This window comes from Mustelus asterias, chromosome 20 (assembly GCF_964213995.1).
Source record: "Mustelus asterias chromosome 20, sMusAst1.hap1.1, whole genome shotgun sequence".
NCBI classification, from domain to species: domain Eukaryota; kingdom Metazoa; phylum Chordata; class Chondrichthyes; order Carcharhiniformes; family Triakidae; genus Mustelus; species Mustelus asterias.
The window spans coordinates 24,461,602-24,483,305 of record NC_135820.1 but is presented as its reverse complement, the minus strand read 5'-3'; the positions used below and the strand labels follow the sequence as shown (position 1 = coordinate 24,483,305).

The 21,704-nt window shown below is 45.0% G+C and overlaps 1 protein-coding gene across 6 annotated transcripts in view; it reads right to left on the bottom strand.

Moving 5' to 3' along the window:
• The window catches only part of ppp4r1l (protein phosphatase 4, regulatory subunit 1-like), a 204,106-nt gene that overhangs the window by 120,069 nt on the left and 62,333 nt on the right, over window positions 1-21,704 (bottom strand). For all 6 annotated transcript variants that reach the window (XM_078236343.1, XM_078236347.1, XM_078236344.1 and 3 more), the window contains 4 exons: window positions 19,742-19,884; window positions 10,335-10,481; window positions 499-606; window positions 11-76 (listed from right to left, as the gene is read on the bottom strand). In XM_078236343.1, the coding sequence (XP_078092469.1) occupies window positions 11-76; window positions 499-606; window positions 10,335-10,481; window positions 19,742-19,884 (464 nt within the window). The remainder of the gene's footprint in view (window positions 1-10; window positions 77-498; window positions 607-10,334; window positions 10,482-19,741; window positions 19,885-21,704) is intronic.

Genomic DNA, 21,704 nt, shown 5'->3' with positions numbered 1-21,704 from the left:
ATTCACGTACCAGGTACTTCTCAGTTGCTTCCTGGCCAACTGTATTACAGATATCTCCAAAATTAGTTGCACATACCTTCAGAGGTAGAAAAAAGGGTTATATGGCACATCAAGCTAAGAATTCTATCAAAATGGACCGTGTACACAAATATGATTTGTTTAACAATTCAGTGCTACACTTAGAGCAGAGTTTGTCTCCCAAAATATCACTAGAGGTTTTATAAGAGCTCATGTGGTGATTGATTTGCAGCATTCGCTGTTCTGAGTAAGTTCAGGTCAAAGAAGTCCTTTACCAAAATGTGTTAACTTGTCTTTTCTCAAATACTGACAAGCCTTCAGTAAATTTCTAGTTTATATTTCAGGAAGTCAATAAAGTGTTTTTGCAAGTTAGTAGTTAAATTGGATGACAGATTAAAGTAAGAGACAAGACCGGTGTCAAACTACTGCGCCACCCAGTCCATCTATGGAGGGAAAAAGAGATATTACAATTCCATTTACCTTACGAACATGGAACAGCTTGCCATCACTGCACAGCTCACAGAATCGAAACAGCAGCAGGCGCTCAGTTATTTCACCAGTCAATATGGAGGCCATCTTACAAATTATCTAAGGCATGAGAAAGGGTCATCAGCACAAACAGCGAACATAAAGACCCACAGGACACACCCGATAGTGAACACATACAACACTGGAAAAAAAACAGGCAGTGCATAAATAAGGTACCCTCAAACTCATGCTGCCAAATCTAGCAGAGGGTCTTCAAACAGCCACAACTCAAATATCAGTAACAATGGAAAAAAAAGACAGTGCTAGAAACACTAGAGCAAGTGAAGCATCATGTGTGGAGAGAGAGGGAGTTAACGTTTCAGATCAATGACCTTTCATAGGACCAAAAAGTTACACCTGTTTTTCTCTCTCCACAGATGCTGCCCGACATACTGAGCATTTCCAGCAACCATAGTATTTTGCTTTCAAATTCCAAATGTTCAGTGATCTATTCATCAAGTCTTGTAGATGATACATACTGGTGCCATTGTCCACTAGTGATGGAGGGATTGAATATTTAAAAAGATGAATGGGGTGCCACTTAGGCAGTTGACTTTGTCCTGCATGGTGTTAAGCTTCTCAATTGTTGTTAGAGCTGCACTCAACCAGGCAAGTATTCCATCATACTCCTGACTTAAGCTTTATACAGACTCACCTGATGAAGGTGCAGCGCTCCGAAAGCTAGTGGCTTGTGCTACCAAATAAACCTGTTGGACATTAACCTGGTGCTGTGAGACTTCTAACTGTGTTAAGCCTTATAGACAGTGGGACAGTTTGCCGCTAAGTTATTCATCGAATTATGATCTGCTCTTGCAGCAAAACATTTATGTGAATGGTCCAGTTTAGTTTTGGGTCAATGGTAACCCTCAGGATGTTGATAGTGAGGAATTCAGTTATGGCAATCATAGAAATCATAGAAACCCTACAGAACAGAAAGAGGCCATTCGGCCCATCGAGTCTGCACCGACCACAATCCCAACCAGGCCCGACCTCCATATCCCTACGTATTTTACCCGCTAATCCCTCTAATCTACGCATCCCAGGACACTAAGGGGCAATTTTAACATGGCCAATCAGCCTAACCCGCACATCTTTGGACTGTGGGAGGAAACTGGAGCACCCGGAGGAAACCCACGCAGACACGAGGAGAATGTGCAAACTCCACACAGACAGTGACCCAAGCCAGGAATCGAACCCAGGTCCCTGGAGCTGTGAAGCAGCAGTGCTAACCACTGTGCCACCGTGCCGTCCCGTTGTGAATATGTTGTTGAATATCATGGGAAGATGGTTATAGTTTCTCTCTTGGAGATAGGCTGGCACTGTGTGGCACAAATGTTACTGGCCACTTATTGGCACAGGCCAAAATCCATTAAGGTCTTGCTGCATGTGGACGCAGACTGCTTCAATTTCTGAGGAGTTGAAAATGGTACTGAATACTGTACAATCACCAAACATTCCCACTTCTGACCGTATGATTTGAGAATCCCTACAGGGCAGAGGCCATTTGGCCCATCAAGTCAGCACAGACTCTCTGAAAAAGCATCTTACCCAGACTCTCTCCCCCGCCCTATCCTTGTAACCCTACACATTTACCATGGCTAATCCACCCAACCTACATCCTTTTGACTTTTTCCTCCCAGAGCACCAGGAGGAAACCCACACAGACACAGGAAGAAGGTGTAAACTCCACACAGACAGTCACCCAAGGCTGAACCCTGGAACCTGGAGTTGTGAGGCAGCAGTGCTAACCACTGTGCCACCATGCGCACTGAAGAATGCTCTTTTCCCTAGAAAAGGGAGGAGAGGACCTACTTGAACATTGTTTAACATTACCTTATTGATGATGCTCATAATGTAAAGAGAGGTTTTGCTTCTAATTCTTTCAGTTTTCAGAAAGAAATCAGGAGCACTCGGGTAGTGCACTAGAAAGCTTTAGATTGGCTAAGAGGGAGTTGAAGAGCGAGCTTAGAAGGGCTAAAAGGGGACATGAGAAGACTTTGGCGGATAGGGTTAAAGAGAATCCTAAGGCGTTCTATAGGTATGTCAAGAACAGAAGGTTGGTTAGGGCAAGTTTAGGGCCAGTTATAGATGGCAGAGGGAAGTTATGTGTGGAACCGGAGGAGATTGGTGAAGCATTGAACCAATATTTCTCTTCGGTGTTCACGCAAGGGGACATGAATATAGCTGAGGAGGACACTGGGTTGCAAGGGAGTAGAATAGACAGTATTACAGTTGATAAGGAGGATGTGCAGGATATTCTGGAGGGTCTGAAAATAGATAAATCCCCTGGTCCGGATGGGATTTATCCAAGGATTCTCTGGGAGGCAAGAGAAGTGATTGCAGAGCCTCTGGCTCTGATCTTCAGGTCGTCGTTGGCCTCTGGTATAGTACCAGAAGATTGGAGGTTAGCGAATGTTGTCCCATTGTTTAAGAAGGGGAACAGAGACTTCCCCGGGAATTATAGACCGGTGAGTCTCACTTCTGTTGTCGGCAAGATGTTGGAAAAAATTATAAGGGATAGGATTTATAGTTATTTGGAGAGTAATGAATTGATAGGTGATAGTCAGCATGGTTTTGTGGCAGGTAGGTCGTGCCTTACTAACCTTATTGAGTTTTTTGAGAAAGTGACCAAGGAGGTGGATGGGGGCAAGGCAGTGGACGTGGTATATATGGATTTTAGTAAGGCGTTTGATAAGGTTCACCATGGTAGGCTTCTGCAGAAAATGCAGATGTATGGGATTGGGGGTGATCTAGGAAATTGGATCAGGAATTGGCTAGCGGATAGGAAACAGAGGGTGGTGGTTGATAGTAAATATTCATCATGGAGTGCGGTTACAAGTGGTGTACCTCAGGGATCTGTTTTGGGGCCACTGCTGTTTGTAATATTTATTAATGATCTGGATGAGGGTATAGTTGGGTGGATTAGCAAATTTGCTGATGACACCAAAGTCGGTGGTGTGGTAGACAGTGAGGAAGGGTGTCGTAGTTTGCAGGAAGACTTAGACAGGTTGCAAAGTTGGGCCGAGAGGTGGCGGATGGAGTTTAATGCGGAGAAGTGTGAGGTAATTCACTTTGGTAGGAATAACAGATGTGTTGAGTATAGGGCTAACGGGAGGACTTTGAATAGTGTGGAGGAGCAGAGGGATCTAGGTGTATGTGTGCATAGATCCCTGAAAGTTGGGAATCAAGTAGATAAGGTTGTTAAGAAGGCATATGGTGTCTTGGCGTTTATTGGTAGGGGGATTGAATTTAGGAGTCGTAGCGTTATGTTGCAACTGTACACAACTCTGGTGCGGCCGCACTTGGAGTACTGTGTGCAGTTCTGGTCCCCACATTACAGGAAGGATGTGGAGGCTTTGGAGAGGGTGCAGAGGAGGTTTACCAGGATGTTGCCTGGTATGGAGGGGAGATCCTATGAGGAGAGGCTGAGGGATTTGGGATTGTTTTCGCTGGAAAGGCGGCGGCTAAGAGGGGATCTTATTGAAACATATAAGATGATTAGAGGTTTAGATAGGGTGGATAGTGATAGCCTTTTTCCTCTGATGGAGAAATCCAGCACGAGGGGGCATGGCTTTAAATTGAGGGGGGGTAGTTATAGAACCGATGTCAGGGGTAGGTTCTTTACCCAGAGGGTGGTGAGGGATTGGAATGCCCTGCCAGCATCAGTAGTAAATGCGCCTAGTTTGGGGGCGTTTAAGAGATCCGTAGATAGGTTCATGGACGAAAAGAAATTGGTTTAGGTTGGAGGGTCACAGTTTTTTTTTTAAACTGGTCGGTGCAACATCGTGGGCCGAAGGGCCTGTTCTGCGCTGTAATGTTCTATCTATCTATCTAAACAAAGTACAATATAATGAGACAGCTTTTCTCCCCCAAGAAAACAAGTGAACATACAAAAAAGCTGTGCAAAACAAAGAAACACCCAATTTAAGCTAAGAGTCAACATTTGAGACTGTGGCAAAATCCCTTCCAATATTGCGTTTAGAGGTAGGAAGGAAAGGATGAGCAATGAAAGTGAACAAAACTGCGGACTTAAAAATGGTAAAGAGTTTGAGGCAAGTTAAATTTGGTTGCAAGCTTGCTGAAACCAGCAAAACTCTTATCCCATCAACATCATTGGAAGAAACACCACATGCGCTTCCCTCTAATCACTCAATTGGAAGTCCTCGTGTAGGGAAATGTTACTTCTTAGGGCCAAAACTAGTAGCCATAAATATAAAATGGTCACCAGTAAATTTAGTATGAAATGCATGAGTACACAAGGGAGGGAGAAAGAAATGGAAAATTATGTTTATATGGTGAAGTGGAAGAGGGAGAAGACCTATTTGGAGCCGAAAAGTGGCCTGGGCCGAATGGCCTGTCCCTGTGCTACAAATTCAACTTAATTTTTAAAACATGCAAAATGGTATCGGAAAGGTTATTGATGAAGCAGCTGAACATGGTAGAAGGGGATTTTCAAGGAGCCTCCTCTTCCAGCAAGTTACTAAATTGCCCATCATCATACACGAGTATACATGGCAGGACAGCAAAGCTTCAATCTGATCCATTGGTTGTTGGATTGCTTAAATCTGTCTACAGCACACTGTTACAAGTTGCCAGGCTGATTCTTCATTTTTAGGTATGCCTGGTGCTGCTCCTGACATGCTCTCCTGCACTCTTTATTGAACCAGGGTTAGCCTGTTGGTTTGAAGGTAATGGTTGAGTGAACAGCATGCCAGGCCTTGATGCTGCAGATTGTGATGGAGTACAATCCTGCTGTTGCTATTGGCTCACAGCACCTCATGGGGATGCCCAATTTTGAGTCACTGTTCTGACTCCATCCGATTAAAATTGTGGCAGTCCACACGACACTAGAGAGGATGTCCTCAGTTGAAGACATCCTGAGGACATGGGATGATGTCCTCAGTGTGGTTGTAGAGGGTTGTTTTTCCAACTGGAGGCCTGTGACCAGCGGTGTGCCTCATGGATCAGTGCTGGGTCCACTGTTATTTGTCATTTAAATTAATGATTTGGATGAGAATATAGGAGGCATGATTAGTAAGTTCGCAGATGACACCAAGATTGGTGGCACAGTGGACAGTGAAGAAGGTCATCTTGGATTGCAACGGGATCTTGATCAATTGGGCCAGCGGGCTGATGAATGGCAGATGGAGTTTAATTTAGATAAATGCGGGGTGATGCATTTTGGTAGATTGAACCAGGCCAGGACTTACTCAGTTAATGGTAGGGTGTTGGGCAGAGTTACAAAACAAAGAGATCTAGGGGTACAGGTTCATAGCTCCTTGAAAGTGGAGTCACAGTTGGTGAAGAAGGCATTCAGCATGCTTGGTTTCATCGGTCAGAACATTGAATACAGGAGTTGGGATGTCTTGTTGAAGTGGTACGGCCACACTTGGAATACTGTATATAGTCCTGGTCACCCTATCATAGAAAGGATATTATTAAACTAGAAAGAGTGCAGAAAAGATTTACTAGGATGCTCCTGGGATTTGATGGTTTGAGTTATAAGGAGAGGCTGGATAGACTGGAGCGTAGGAGGCTTAGGGATGATCTTATAGAGGTCTATAAAATAATGAGGGGCATAGATCAGCTAGATAGTCAATATCTTTTCCCAAAGGTAGGGGAGTCTAAAACTAGAGAACTTAGGTTTAAGGTGAGAATGGAGAGATACAAAAGGGTCCAAAAGGGCAATTTTTCACACAGAGGGTGGTGAGTGTCTGGAACAAGCTGCCAGAGATAGGAGTAGAGGCAGGTACGGTAGCACAGTGGTTAGCACTGCAGCTTCACAGCTCCAGGGACCTGGGTTCGATTCCCGCTCGGGTCACTGTCTGTGTGGAGTTTGCACATTCTCCTCGTGTCTGCGTGGGTTTCCTCCGGGTGCTCCGGTTTCCTCCCACAGTCTAAAGATCATAGAAACCCTACAGTGCAGAAGGAGGCCATTCGGCCCATCGAGTCTGCACCGAACACAATCCCACCCAGGCCCTACCCCCACATATTTTACCCACTAATCCCTCTAACCTACACATCCCAGGACTCTAAGGGGCAATTTTTTAACCTGGCCAATCAACCTAACCCGCACATCTTTGGACTGTGGGAGGAAACCGGAGCACCCGGAGGAAACCCACGCAGACACGAGGAGAATGTGCAAACTCCACACAGACAGTGACCCGAGCCGGGAATCGAACCCGGGACCCTGGAGCTGTGAAGCAGCAGTGCTAACCACTGTGCTACCGTGCCGCCCAATGTGCGGGTTAGGTTGATTGGCTGTGCTAAAAATTGCCCCTTAGTGTCCTGAGATGAGTAGGTTAGAGGGATTAGCGGGTAAAATATGTAGGGATATGGGGGTAGGGCCTGGGTGGGATTGTGGTCGGTGCAGACTCGATGGGCCGAATGGCCTCTTTCTGCACTGTAGGGTTCTATGTTCTATGATCTAGGTACAATGTTGTCTTTTAAAAAGCATTGAGACAGTTACATGGGTAAGATGAGTATAGAGGGCTACGGGCCAAATGCGGGCAATTGGAACAAGCTTCGGGTTTTTTGAAAAAAAAGGGCTGCATGGACAAGTTGGCCAAAGGGCCTATTTCCATGCAGTAAACCTCTAAGACTAAGACAAAGTCCACAAGGACTGTGTGATGATCACTCCTACCAAAATTGTCAATACTGGTAGACTGGTGAGGAATGTCAAGTAGGTTTTTACTTCCCTCATATTGGTTTTCTCACCACCTGCCACAAGCCCAGTCCGGCAGCTAGGTCTTTCAGGATCGGCCAGCTTGGTTCGTAGTGGTGCTACTGAGCCACTCGATGATGGACAATTATGATGATGTGGAGGTTGTCCCCCGACTCGATGGGCCGAATGGCCTCTTTCTGTACTGTAGGGTTTCTATGATTTTGAAATGTTCCTCAGTAACGTTTAGTGGTTAACAAACAGAAATACCTGACACTCACTTTAAAATGAACACTTAATTTATTTTATTTAATTATCAGGGAACTTTAACTAAACAAGTAACATAGCAAATAAAATAAGGTTCTACTGGAATGATACACTGGTCACTGAAAGTGGCAATGCAGGTGGAGAAGGTAGTCAAGAAGGCATATGGCATGCTTGCCTTCATCGGTCAGGGCATTGAGTTTAAAAATTGGCAAGTCATGTTGCAACTTTATAGAACCTTAATTAGGCTGCACTTGGAATATAGTGTTCAATTCTGGCTGCCACACTACCAGAAGAATGTGGAGGCTTTGGAGAGAGTACAGAAAAGATTTACCAGGATGTTGCCTGGTATGGAGGGCATTAGCTATGAGGAGAGGTTGGAGAAACTTGGTTTGTTCTCACGGGAACGACGGAGGTTGAGGGGTGACCTGATAGAAGTCTACAAGATTATGAGCGGCATGGACAGAGTGGATAGTCAGAAGCTTTTTCCCAGGGTGGAAGAGTCAATTACTAGGGGGCACAGGTTTAAGGTGTGAGGGGCAAGGTTTAAAGGAGATGTACGAGGCAGATCTTTTACACAGAGGGTGGTGGGTGCCTGGAACTCGTTGCCGGGGGAGGCAGTGGAAGCGGATACGGTAGTGACTTTTAAGGGGCGTCTTGACAAATACATGAATAGGATGGGAATAGAGGGATATGGTCCCCGGAAGGGTAGGGGGTTTTAGTTCAGTCGGGCAGCATGGTCGGTGCAGGTTTGGAGGGCTAAAGGGCCTGATCCTGTGCTGTAATTTTCTTTGTACTTTGATGTTCAAATAACTACAATGCCCATTCATTAACAAAAAGTAATAATAGAATTTAGACACTCTCAAAAAATATATACAACCAGGTTTTGTATTTTTCAGAATCTTCTGGAGTTTCTTGGTTGATTTCTCTGTCCATAGGTTCTTTCTGATTTGGTACCTTTCTCTGGTTAGATGGTGCGTTCTCTTACGACATATATAAAGCTGGCAGAGTTGAGAGCTTAGAACTCTTAGCTCTTCGCAACTGGCATTTGCTCTCTCCCTCTCAAGGCTTGATAGGTGGCATTTGCTATCTCCTGCTTTTCCCCCTTGCACTCTCTTTTATACCTGTGATGACCTATCAATTTTCCTATAATATGATTGGTCTGATTTTGTCAACACCATCAAATTCAAATGTTATAGGTTCCGGGTAGCTGAGTGCCTGCTTTAAATTGATTGGGCAAAATTCAAAGAACAGGTTGTCTTGTCAAGACTACTGCTTGACTTTTTAATACAAATGTTTCAGCTTGGACTCGGTGTACTTTGCATTTTAAACCACCAAGCACCAGCTTTTAAAGGGACCACGCAATGTTTTTTTCCCGTCTAGTATTTTCATAATTTTTCACATTTTTATCAACATCAAATTCCAACTTCACAAACTCAACTTTGCAACACAATGAAGACCCCAACCGGCATGTATTTTGTACTCGGTCTCCCCACGCTGATTCTTCCAAGTGGCATTCACACGAAGTAGCACTGAATCATCAGCTGATTCAGGGACAGTGATTGTAGGGTATGAATATGTCAGGTTGTTGCTTGACCAGTCTGAGTGACAGCTCTCCCAATTTTGGCACAAGTTCCCAGATGTTAGGGTGGAGAACTTTGCAGGGTGGACCATTGTCGTATCTGAATCCTAATCAGTACCAGGTGATCCATCTTGTTTTATTCACATACAACTTTCCTGTAGCAGCTGGGTACAACTGCATAGCTTGCTAAGCCATTTCAGAGGGTATTAAGAGTCAACCATGTTCTGGGGGTCTGGAGTTACATGTAGCCAGACTGGCAGATTTTCTTTTCCAAAAACCTGTTTTTTTTATGCCAATCCAGCAGTTTTAAAGGCATCATTACTTCTAATAGCTCTTTATTTCAGATTCGCTTAAGCAATTGAATTTAAACTCCCCCAGCTGACGTGATGGGATTTGAACTCATGTCCCCAGAGGATTAGAACATAGAACATAGAACATTACAGCGCAGAACAGGCCCTTCGGCCCACGATGTTGCACCGACCAGTTAAAAAAAAAAACTGTGACCCTCCAACCTAAACCAATTTCTTTTCGTCCATGAACCTATCTACGGATCTCTTAAACGCCCCCAAACTAGGCGCATTTACAACTGATTAGTCCAAGACTCTGGACTATTAATCCAGTAGGCGCATTTACAACTGATTAGTCCAAGACTCTGGACTATTAATCCAGTAGCATTCCACTGTGCTATAAGTCTCACCAACACACTACCTGAGGGTCTCAAGAAGTCACTTTGCTTTAATTTGGTGAGTTATAATTTTAATCTATAATGGTAGGAATGAGAATTATTTGCAACAAAAATTACTTCCATAAACATTGCTCTACTTTGGCAGTATGCATTTTCCCTATCCTTGTAACCCCATACATTTATCATGGCTAATCCATCTAACCTGCACATCAGGGACACTAAGGGACAATTTAGCATGGTTAATCCACCTAAACTGCATATCTTTGGAAACCGGAGCACCGGAGGAAACCCACGCAGTCACAGGGAGAACGTGCAAATGTTACACAGTCACCAGAGGCCAGAATTGAACCCGGGTCCCTCGCACTGTGAAGCAGCAATGCTAACCACTCTGCCATTGTGTTGCCCTCAAATCAATGAGAAGAGGAGGCAGACAATGCATACCACCTTGCTCCCCAGGAGAGAATGATGAAAATGATCTCTGTAGTGTCCCAACGAGGGTCCAAGTTAGACCTCATTCAAAAGGAAGGCAACGCTTGACAGGCATGAGACACATTTCAGTTTGAATAATGTAAAAGGACAACATTCCAGCTACTCACTGCCACTGCTTCAATCTTGTAGTCATCATCGCTGTCAGGAGCAGTGAGATCCAGAAGAACTGGGCAGACCTTCACCTCCACGTCAGCTCTGTCGATCAGTTCCTGTTCCAGCAATACTAGGAGGGCTGCCTGACTTGTTTTTCTAACCTAAGAATGAGAAAAGAGTACAAAGGTAAAACATTACAATTTGAAGGAAACAATTTTCCTAATCGATTCTGCTTCACATTTTCAACTAGGTACAATTGCAACCACTTAACTCTGCATCAATTGTGATTAATTGTGTGCAGACAGAGGGCATTAACATAGAAAATAGAAGCGGGAAGGTTGGCTAAAGCGACTGGGGAGAGTTTAAACTAGATAGGTTGGGGGGAGGGGATTGAGACGAGGTGACTGGGAGCGAGGAAGTTAGCTCACAAACAGAGAAGGGTTATAGACGGTGCAAGAGGGAGGATGGACGGGGGATAGAGAAGGGGAGAGCTCAGACCAAAGGATTGAGATGTGTTTACTTTAATGCCAGGAGTATAGTGAATAAAGGGGAAGAGCTCAGAGCGTGGATCAATGCCTGGAAGTGTGATGTGGTGGCCATTACGGAGACTTGGATGTCTCAGGGACAGGACTGGATACTACAGGTGCCGGGATTCAGATGTTTCAGGAAGGACAGGGAGGGAGGCAAGAGAGGGGGTGGAGTGGCAATGCTGATCAGGAATAGTGCCACATCTGTAGAGAAGGTGTATGCTGTGGAGGGATTGTCTACAGAGTCTCTGTGGGTGGAAGTTCGGAATGGGAAGGGGTCGATCACTTTGCTGGGAGTTTTCTATAGGCCGCCCAATAGTGACAGGGAGGTGGAGGAGCAGATAGGGAAACAGATCCTGGAGAGTTGCAATAATAGCAGAGTTGTTGTGATGGGAGACTTTAATTTCCCATAGATTGGAATATCCCGAGGGTAAGGGGGGGGATTGGATGGCGAGGAGTTCGTTAGGTGTGTTCAGGAGGGTTTCCTGACACAGCATGTGGACAAGCCTACAAGAGGAGAGGCTGTACTTGATCTGATACTGACCAATGAACTTGGACAGGTGTCAGATCTCTCAGTGGGAGAGCATCTTGGGGATAGCGATCATAACTCTATCTCCTTTATGCTTGCATTGGAAAAAGAGAGGATCAGGCAAGCTAGGAAAGCGTTTATATGGAGTAAGGGGAAATATGAAGACATAAGGCAGCAAATTAGAGGAGTAAATTGGAAGGAGGTATTCTCGGGGAAATGTACTGAAGAGAGGTGGCAGTTTTTCAAGGAATGTCTGTCTAGGGTTCTACAGGACAATGTTCCGAGCAGACAGGGAGGAGTTGGTAGGTTAAAGGAACCGTGGTGCACGAAAGCTGTGCGGGACCTAGTCGAGAAGAAAAGGAAAGCGTACAAAAGGTTCAGAGAGCTTGGCGAAGATAGGGATCTAGATGAGTATACGGCTTGTAGGAAGGGACCAAAGAAGGACATTAGGAGAGCCAGAAGGGGTCACGAGAAGGCCTTGGCAAGTAGAATTAAGGAAAACCCTAAGGCGTTCTATATGTGAAGAGTAAAAGGATGAGACGTGAAGGAATAGGGCCTATAAAAGGTGAAGGCGGGAAAATCTGTACAGAACCAGTAGAAATGGCAGAGGTGCTTCATGAGTATTTTGCCTCGGTTTTCACAGAGGAGAAGGACATGGGTGGACTGAAAAGATTGAGTATGTGGACTTTAACAAAGAGGTTGTGCTGGAATCTTTGAATGGCATCAAGATAGATAAGTCGCCGGGGTCCGAATGGGATGTACCCCAGGTTACTGTGGGAGGCGAGGGAAGAGATTGCAGAGCCTCTGGCGATGATCTTTGCGTCGTCGATGGAGACGGGAGAAGTGCCGGAGGATTGGAGGATTGCGGATGTGGTTCCTATTTTCAAGAAGGGGAATAGGGATAGCCCAGGTAATTACCGACCGGTGAGTCTAAACTCAGTGGTTGGTAAGCTGATGGAGAAGATCCTGAGGGACAAGGTTTATGAGCATTTAGAGAGGTTTAGTATGCTCACGAATACTCAGCATGGCTTTGTCAAAGGCAGATCGTGCCTTACGAGCCTGGTGGAGTTCTTCGAAAATGTGACTAAACACATTGACGAAGGGAAAGCGGTAGATGTGGTTTATATGGATTTTAGCAAGGCGTTCGATAAGGTCCCCCATGCAAGGCTTCTAGAAAAAGTGAGAGGGCATGGGATCCAAGGGGCTGCTGCCCTGCGGATCCAGAACTGGCTTGCGCAAAGGAGGCAGAGAGTGTGTATAGATGGGTCTTTTTCTAATTGGAGGTCGGTCACCAGTGGTGTGCGCCAGGAATCTGTTCTGGGACCCTTGCTGTCATTTTCATAAATGACCTGGATGAGGAAGCGGAGGGATGGGTTGGTAAGTTTGCCGACAACACGAAGGTTGGTGGGGTTGTGGATAGTCTGGAGGGATATCAGAAGTTACAGAGGGACATAGATAGGATGCAAGACTGGGCGGAGAAGTGGCAGATGGACTTCAACCCAGATAAATGCGTAGTGGTCCATTTTGGCAGGTCAAATGGGATGAAGGAGTGCAATATAAAGGGAAAGACTCTTAGTACGGTAGAGGATCAGAAGGACCTTGGGGTCCGGGTCCATAGGACACTAAAATCGGCCCCGCAGGTGGTTAAGAAGGCGTATGGTGTGCTGGCCTTTATCAATCGAGGGATTGAGTTTAGGAGTCCGGGGATAATGATGCAGCTATATAAGACCCTCGTCAGACCCCACTTGGAGTACTGTGCTCAGTTCTGGTCGCCTCATTACAGGAAGGATGTGGAAAAGATTGAAAGGGTGCAGAGGAGATTTACAAGGATGTTGCCTGGATTGAGTGGCATGCCTTATGAGGAGAGGCTGAGGGAGCTCGGTCTTTTCTCCTTGGAGAGATGTGGGATGAGAGGAGACCTAATAGAGGTATATAAGATGTTGAGAGGCATAGATCGGGTGGAGTCTCAGAGGCTTTTTCCCAGGGTGGAAATGGCTGCAATGAGAGGACACAGGTTTAAGGTGCTGGGGGGTAGTTACAGGGGAAATGTTAGGGGGAAGTTTTTCACACAGAGGGTGGTGGGCGAGTGGAATCGGCTGCCATCAGTGGTGGTGGAGGCAAATTCAATAGGGTCTTTTAAGAGACTCCTGGATGAGTACATGGGACTTAATAGGATGGAGGGTTATAGGTAGGCCTAAAAGGTAGGGATATGTTCGGCACAACTTGTGGGGCCAAAGGGCCTGTTTTGTGCTGTAGTTTTCTATGTTTCAGTAGGCCATTTGGCCCTTCGAGCCTGCTCCACCATTCATTTTGATTATGGCTAATCATCAAATTCATATTCTGATCCCATCTTCCCCCATATATCCCTTTAGCCCCAAGAGCTATATCTAACTTCTCCTTGAAATCACGCAATGTTTTGGCCTCAACCACTTTCTGTGGTAGTGAATTCCACAAATTCACCATTCTCTGAGTGAAGAAATTTCTCCTCACCTCAGTCCTTGCCCTCAAACTATAACCGCTAGTTCTGAATCCCCCACCATCAGGAACATTCTTTCTGAATCTACCCTGTCTAACTGTTAGAATTTTATAAGTTTCCATCAGATCCCCGCTCACTTTTTAAAACTCCAGTGAATATAATCCTAACCGACTTAGTCTCTCCTCATCTGACAGACCTGCCATCGAGGAATCAACCTGGTAAACCTTCGCTGCACTCCCTCTAAACCAAGGACATCCTTCCTCAGATAAGGGCACCAAACCTGCACACAATATTCCAGGTGCGGCCTCACCAATATAACTGCAGTAAAACATCCCTACTCCTATACTCAAATCCTCTTGCTCTGAAGGCCAACATACTACAAAAGAACAGTACAGCACAGGAACAGGCCCTTCGGCCCTCCAAGCCTGGGCCGATCATGATGCCTGTCTAAACTAAAATGGTTTGCACTTACGGAGTCCATATCCTTCCATTCCCATCCTATTCATGTATTCATCTAGTTGCCCCTTGAAAGCCGCTATTATACCTGCTCCCACCACTTCCCCAGGCAGCGCGTTCCAGGCATTCACCACCCTCTGTGTATAAAAACTTGCCTCACACATCTCCTCTAAACTTTTCCACACGCACCTTAAACCCATGTCCTCTAGTACTTGACTTTTCTACCCTAAGAAAGAGCAACTGACTATCTACTCTGTTCATGCCACTCAATCTTGTAAACCACTATGAGGTCACTCCTCAACCTCCATCATTCCAGTGAGAACAAACCGAGTATATCCAACCTCTCCTCCTAGCTAATACCCACCAGACTAGGCAACATCCTGGTAAACCTCTTCTATACCCTCTTCAAAGCATCCAGATCCTTCTGGTAGTGTGGTGACCAGAATTGTACACAATATTCTAAATGAGGCCTAACTAAGATTCCGTAAGGCTGCAGCATGACCTGCGAACTTTTACACTCACTGCCCCGACCAATGAAGGCAAGCATGCCTTATGCCTTCTTGACTACCTTATCCACTGCGTTGCCACTTCCAGTGATCAGTGGACATATATGCCTAGATCTGCCTGTCAATAGTTAATTTACTGTATAATTCCTACATCCATTGGACCTTCCAAAATGCATTATGTCACACTTGTCCGGATTAAACTCCATCTGCCATTTCTCCGCTCAAGTCTTCAACCGGTCTATATCTTGCTGCATCTTCTGACAATCCTCTTCACTATCTGCAACTCCACCAATTGTTGTGTCGTCTGTGAACTTACTAATCAGACCAGGTACATTTTCCTCCAAATCATTTATTATCTATATATATACACACACACACTACGAACAACAAAGGCCCCAGACTGATCCCTGTGGAACACCGCTAGTCACAGCCTTCCATTCTTTACTGCCTGCTGTATCTGCACACTTACATTCAGTGACGGATGCATGAGGACACCAAGGTCACGTTGTGTATCCACCTCTCTCAATTTACACACATTCAAATAATAATTTGCCATGCTATTTTTGCTCGTGGAGTGGATAATCACATATTTATCTACATTATACTACAACTGCCATGCATTTGCTCGCTCACTCAGCCTGTCCACAGCATCTCTGCATCGTCCTCATAGCTCACCCTCCCAGTCAACTTTGTATCGTCTGCAAATTTGGAGATAGTACATTTCGTTCCCTCTTCCAAATCATTTATATATAATGTGAATAGCTGGATTCCCAGCACTGATCCCTGCGGTACCCCATTAGTCACTGCCTGCCAATCAGAAAAATATCAATTTCTGCCAACTCTTTGCTTCTTACAGAAACACAGAAGATAGGAGCAGGAGGAGGCCATTTGGCCTTTGAGCCTGCTACACTATTCATTACGATCATGGCTGATCATCTAACTCAATAGCCTAAACCTGCTTTCTTCCCATAACCTTTGATCCCATTTGCCCCAAGTGCTGTATCCAGCCGCCTCTTGAATATATTCAATGTTTTGGCATCAACTACTTCCTGTGGCAATGAATTCCACAGGCTGACCACTCTTTGGGTGAAGAAATTCTCCTCACCTCCACCCTAAATGGTCTAACCTGAATCTTCAGACTGTGACCCCTGGTTCTCAACTCCCCCACCATCAGGAACATCCATCCTGTCTAGACCTCTTAGGGTTTTAAAAGTCTTTATGAGATCACCCCTCATTCGTCTGAACTCCAGCCAAAACAATCCTAACTTAGTCAATCTCTCCTCGTACATCAGTCCCGCCATATAAGTGCGAGGTGATTCATTTTGGTAGGACAAATTTGAATGCAGATTACAGGCTCAAAGGTAGGGTTCTGAGGAATGTGGAGGAACAGAGAGATCTTGGGGTTCAAATCCACAGATCTCTGAAGGTTGCCACTCAAGTGGATAGAGCCGTGAAGAAGGCCTATAGTGTGTTAGCTTTTATTAACAGGGGGTTTGAGTTTAAGAGCCGTGGGGTTATGCTGCAACTGTACAGGATCTTGGTGAGACCACATTTGGAATATTGTGTGCAGTTCTGGTCACCTCACTATAAGAAGGATGTGGAAGCGCTGGAAAGAGTGCAAAGGAGATTTACCAGGATGCTGCCTGGTTTGGAGGGTAGGTCTTATGAGGAAAGGTTGAGGGAACAAGGGCTTTTCTCTTTAGAGCGGAGGAGGATGAAAGGCGACTTAATAGAGGTTTATAAGATGATGAGGGGGATAGATAGAGTGGACGTTCAGAAACTATTTCCTCGGGTGGATGTAGCTGTTACTAGGGGGCATAACTATAAGGTTTATGGTGGGAGATATAGGAGGGATGTCCGAGGTAAGTTCTTTACTCAGAGAGTGGTTGGGGGTGTGGAATGGACTGCCTGCTGTGATAGTGGAGTCGGACACTTTAGGAACTTTCAAGCGGTTATTGGATAGGCACATGGAGCACACTAGAATGATAGGGAGTGGGATAGCTTGATCTTGGTTTCGGAAAAGGTTCGACACAACATCGAGGGCTGAAGGGCTGTACTGTGCTGTACTGTTCTATGTTCTATATTCATCCCCGGAATCAGCCTGGTAAACCTTCGCTGCACTCCCTCAAGAGTAAGAACATCCTTCCTCAGAAAAGGAGACCAAAACTGCACACAATGCTCTAGGTGTGGCCTCACCAAGGCCCTGTATAGTTGCAACACATCCCTGCTCCTGTACTTGAAACCTCTCGGAATGAAGGCCAACATGCCATTTGCCTTCTTTACTGCCTGCTGCACCTGCATGGTTACCTTCAGTGATTGATGCACAAGGACACCCAGGTCCCACTGCACATTCCCCTCTCTCAATTTACAGCCATTCAGGGAATAATCTGCCTTCTTGTTTTTTTGCTTCCAAAGTGAATAACCTCACATTTTTCCAAATTATACTGCATCTGCCATTAATTAGCCCACTCACCCAACCTATCCGGATCATTCTGCAGGATCTCTGCATCCTCATCACAGTTCACCCTCCCACTCAACTTGGTATCATCTGCAACTTTGAGATGTTACATTTTGTTCCCTCATCCGGCACAGTGGTTAGCACTGCTGCTTCACAGCGCCGGGGACCCGGGTTTGATTCCCGGCTTGGGTCACGGTCTGTGTGGAGTTTGCACATTCTCCCCATGTCTGCGTCGGTTTTCTCCAGGTGCTTCGGTTTCCTCCCATATTCTAAAAGATGTGCTGGTTAGGTGCATTGGTCCGAACAGGCGCTGGACTGTGGTGACTAAGGGAATTTCACAGTAACTTCATTGCAGTGTTAATGTAAGCCTCACTTGTGACTAATACATTTTTTTTCCTTCCAAATCATTAATATATATTGGGAATAGGTGGGATCCCAGCACCGATCCCTGTGGCACCCCACTAGTTACTGCCTGTCAATTTAAAAAGCACCCATTAATTCCTACTCTTTGCTTCCTCTCTGCCAAGCAGTTTTCTATGCAGCTCAATACACTTCCTCCAATCCCAGGCGCTTTAATCTTGCATGATAATCTCTTGTGCGGGATTTTGTCAAACGCTTTCTGAAAGTCCAAATATACCACATCGACCGGTTCCTCCTTGTCAACTCTACCAGTTACATCTTCAAAGAATTCCAACAGATTTGTCAAGCATGATTCCCCCTTCATAAATCCACGCTGACTCTGTTTGATCCTGCCACTGCTTTCTAAATGCGCCGCTATAAAGTCCTTGATAATGAATTCGAGAATTTTCCCCACTACCGATATTAAGCTTACTGGTCTATAATTCCCTGTTTTCTCTCTACCTCCCTTTTTGAATATTGGAGTGACATTCGCTACCCTCCAATCTGCAGGGACTGTTCCAGAGTCTATAGAATCCTGGAAGATGACCACCAATGCATCCACTAGTTCCAGAGCCACTTCCTCAAGTACTCTGGGATGTAGATTATCAGGCCCTGGGGATTTATACGCCTTCAATCCCATCAATTTTCCCAGCACCATTTCTCGGCTAATATTGATCTCCCTCAGTTCTTCCCTCTCACTAAATCTTGCAACATTTCTGGTATCCTCTTTTGTGAAGACAGAACCAAAGTATGTATTCAGTTGCTCAGCCATTTCTTTGTCCCCTATTATATACTCCCCTAGGCGACCTACATTTGTCTTCACCAACCTCTTTCTCTTCACATATCTATAGAAACTCTTTGTGTCAGTCTTTATGCTCCCTGCAAGCTTACTTTCATACTGTATTTTCCCCTTCTTAATCAATCCCTTGGTCCTTCTTTGCTGAATTCTAAACTGCTCCTAATCCTCAGACCTATTATTTTTCTTGGCCAATCTGTATGCTTTTTCCTTAGATCGGATACTCTCTCTAATTTCCTTTGTAAGCCATGGATCGGCCCTCTTACCCATTTTGCTTTTGTGCCGGACAGGAATAAACAGTTGCTGCAGTTCCCCCTTGCGTTGCTTGAATGTTTGCCATTGTCTATCCACTGTCATCCCTTTAAGTAACTCTCCCCAATCTATCAAGGCCAACCCATGCCTCATATCCTCATAGGTTTCCTTTATTAAGATTCAGCACCCTAGTCTCCGAATTAATTACTTCACTCTCCATCTTGATAAAAAATTCTATCATGTTATGGTCGCTCATCCCCAAGATGTCTCGTACAGCTAGATTGGCAATGATTCCCTTCTCATTACACAGTACCCAGTCTAAGATGGCCTGCTCTCTGGTTGGTTCCTCCACATATTGGTAAGAAAACCATCCCGTATGCATTCCGGGAATTCCTCCTCTACAGCATTATCTGCTCACCAGCTTTCTATCCATCTCAAGATACTATCTGCAATCCCATACACTTTATATTTACATAATAGCCTGCTACGTGAGAGTTTGTTGAAAGTCTTCTAAAAGGCTAAATAAACCACCTCCATTGGTTCCTCCTTGGTCAACTCGACTAGTTACATCCTCAAAGAATTCCAATAGATTCGTCAAGCATGATTTCCCTTTTGTAAATCCATGCTGACTTTGTCTGATTATAGCACTGCCTTCCAAATGTTGAGTTATTAAATCCTTGATAATGGACTCTAGCAACTTCCACAGTATTGATGTTAGGCTCACTGGTCTATAGTTTCCTGTTTTCTAGTTGCCTCCTTTTTTGAATAGCGGGCTTACATTAGCTACCCTCCAATCTGTAGAAACCAGTCCAGAGTTCAAAGAATTTTGGAAAATAACCACCAGTGGATCTACTATTTTCAGGGCCACTTCATGAAGTAGTCTGGGATGCAGTTTCAGGCTCTGGAGATTTATCCACCTTAAATGCCATCAATTTTGCCAAAACTATGGGGTCTTTTAAAGTTGGACATGGTGTCCCACACCAATTTTTAAAATGCTATGGCAGGTAACCTTGTTCTCTTACCTGGTTATTCGGGTCAGTGAGGTATCTTACAACAATAGGCACCAGGTACTTGGAAAAAGCAGTTGGGAAAGATGGTCGGTTCTCCTGGAGAAACATGGCTAGATGTGGTACTTGCTCCATCAATTCAGCACGAACAGTGGGCTCTATGAGTGAAGTAGTACAGTGAGATCAAGCAATTAATTCCACAGCTGCCAAATTACAATATTTCAGTTTTATAGTACGAAGCGCCAAGACCTCCACTCCTGTGCTGAATTCTATAATATATTAATCCTGAACAGATTAAGATACTATAGATATGGAACCTGAAGGTTCCTCCTGTTGTCATTCCTCTACCACGTTCGTCCCAACACACTGGTCTTAGCATGTGCTTGTGGCTTTGCTACGCTGCAAATTACTGAAAACGTAGCAGTATTGTGTCATAGTAAGAAGTCTCACAACAGCAGTTGAAGTCCAACAGCACGAGCTTTCGGAGCACTGCCCCTTCATCAAGTGACTCACCGAAAGTTTGTGCGACCAAATAAACCTCCAGACTTAAACTGGTGTTGAGAGACTTCTTACTGTGCCTACCCCAGTCCAACGCTGGAATCTCCACATCATCGATATTGTGTCATGAATATGTAATTCCACCCCCACCCTTATAATCAACAACACATAACTTAAGTATTAGCCAAAAATATACTGCCTCACTATAAGCTATTCAGTCCAGCTCAATACTCAAGTTTATTAGTGTTTATAGAAGGGAGATTAAAATGTCTGAATGAGAATATGATGCACAGAACAATTCTTTTTGTTTTTCTACAGGTTGGCATTGAAATATTTCCACTATGGGATGTTAAAATCACTCCACAAATATCTCCGTCCTCAGTGTTGGGGGTGCCAGGGATATCTGTGCAAAAGATAAGGCTGCAGCATTTGTAACTATCTTCAGCCAAAAGTGCTGAGTGCCTGATCTATTTTGGCTTCCTCTGGCGGTGCCCAGCATCACACACACCAGTCTTCAGCCAATTCAATTTATCCGAGATGATTTCAAATCCCAGCTGAAGGCACTGGATACTGCAAAGGTTAACAACACCTCAACAACTGTATTGAAGACTTGTGCTCCAGAAATGCCACACCCCCAGCCAAGCTGTTCTGGTACAGCTACAACACTTACATCAACCCAGCAATGTGGAAAATTGCCCAGCTGCGTCCTTCCCACAAAAGACTGGACAAATCCAACCCAGCCAATTACTACGCTTGATCATCAGCAAAGTGGTGGAAGGTGTTGTTGACAATGCTATTAAGCAGCATTTACTCAGTAATAATGTGCTCACTGACACTCAGTTTGGGTTTTGCCAGGGCCCCTCAGCTCCTGATCTCGTTACAGCTTTGAGCCAACAAGGACAAAAGAGCAGAATTCCATCGCTAAGGTGGGAGTGACTGCCCTTGATATCGAGGCAGTATTTAACCGAGTATAGCATCAAGGAGCCCTAGCAAAACTGGAGTCAATGGGAATCAGAGGGAAAACTCTCCACATGTTGGAGTCATACTTGGCACAGAGGAAGATGGTTGTGGTGGTTGGAAGTCAATCATCTCAGTCCCAGGACAACTCTTTAGACGTTCTTCAAGGCAATCACCTTCAGCTGCTTCATCAATGTCATTTCTTCCATTATAAGGACAAAAGTGGGGATGTTTGCTGACGATTGCACAACGTTCAGCACCATTTGAGACTTCTCAGATATTGATGCTGTCTGTCAGTGTCCATACGCAGCAAGACCTGGACAACACATGGCTAGTCCCACAAATATTGTGGCTACAAGAGCAGGTCAGAGGCTCGGAAATCTGTGGAGCAACTCACAACCCAATTCTCCAAAGCCTGTCCACCATCTACAAGGCACAAGTCAGGAGTGTGATGGAATATTCTCCACTTGTCCAGATAGCTCAGCTCCAACAACACTATAGAAGCTTGATGCCAAATATGACA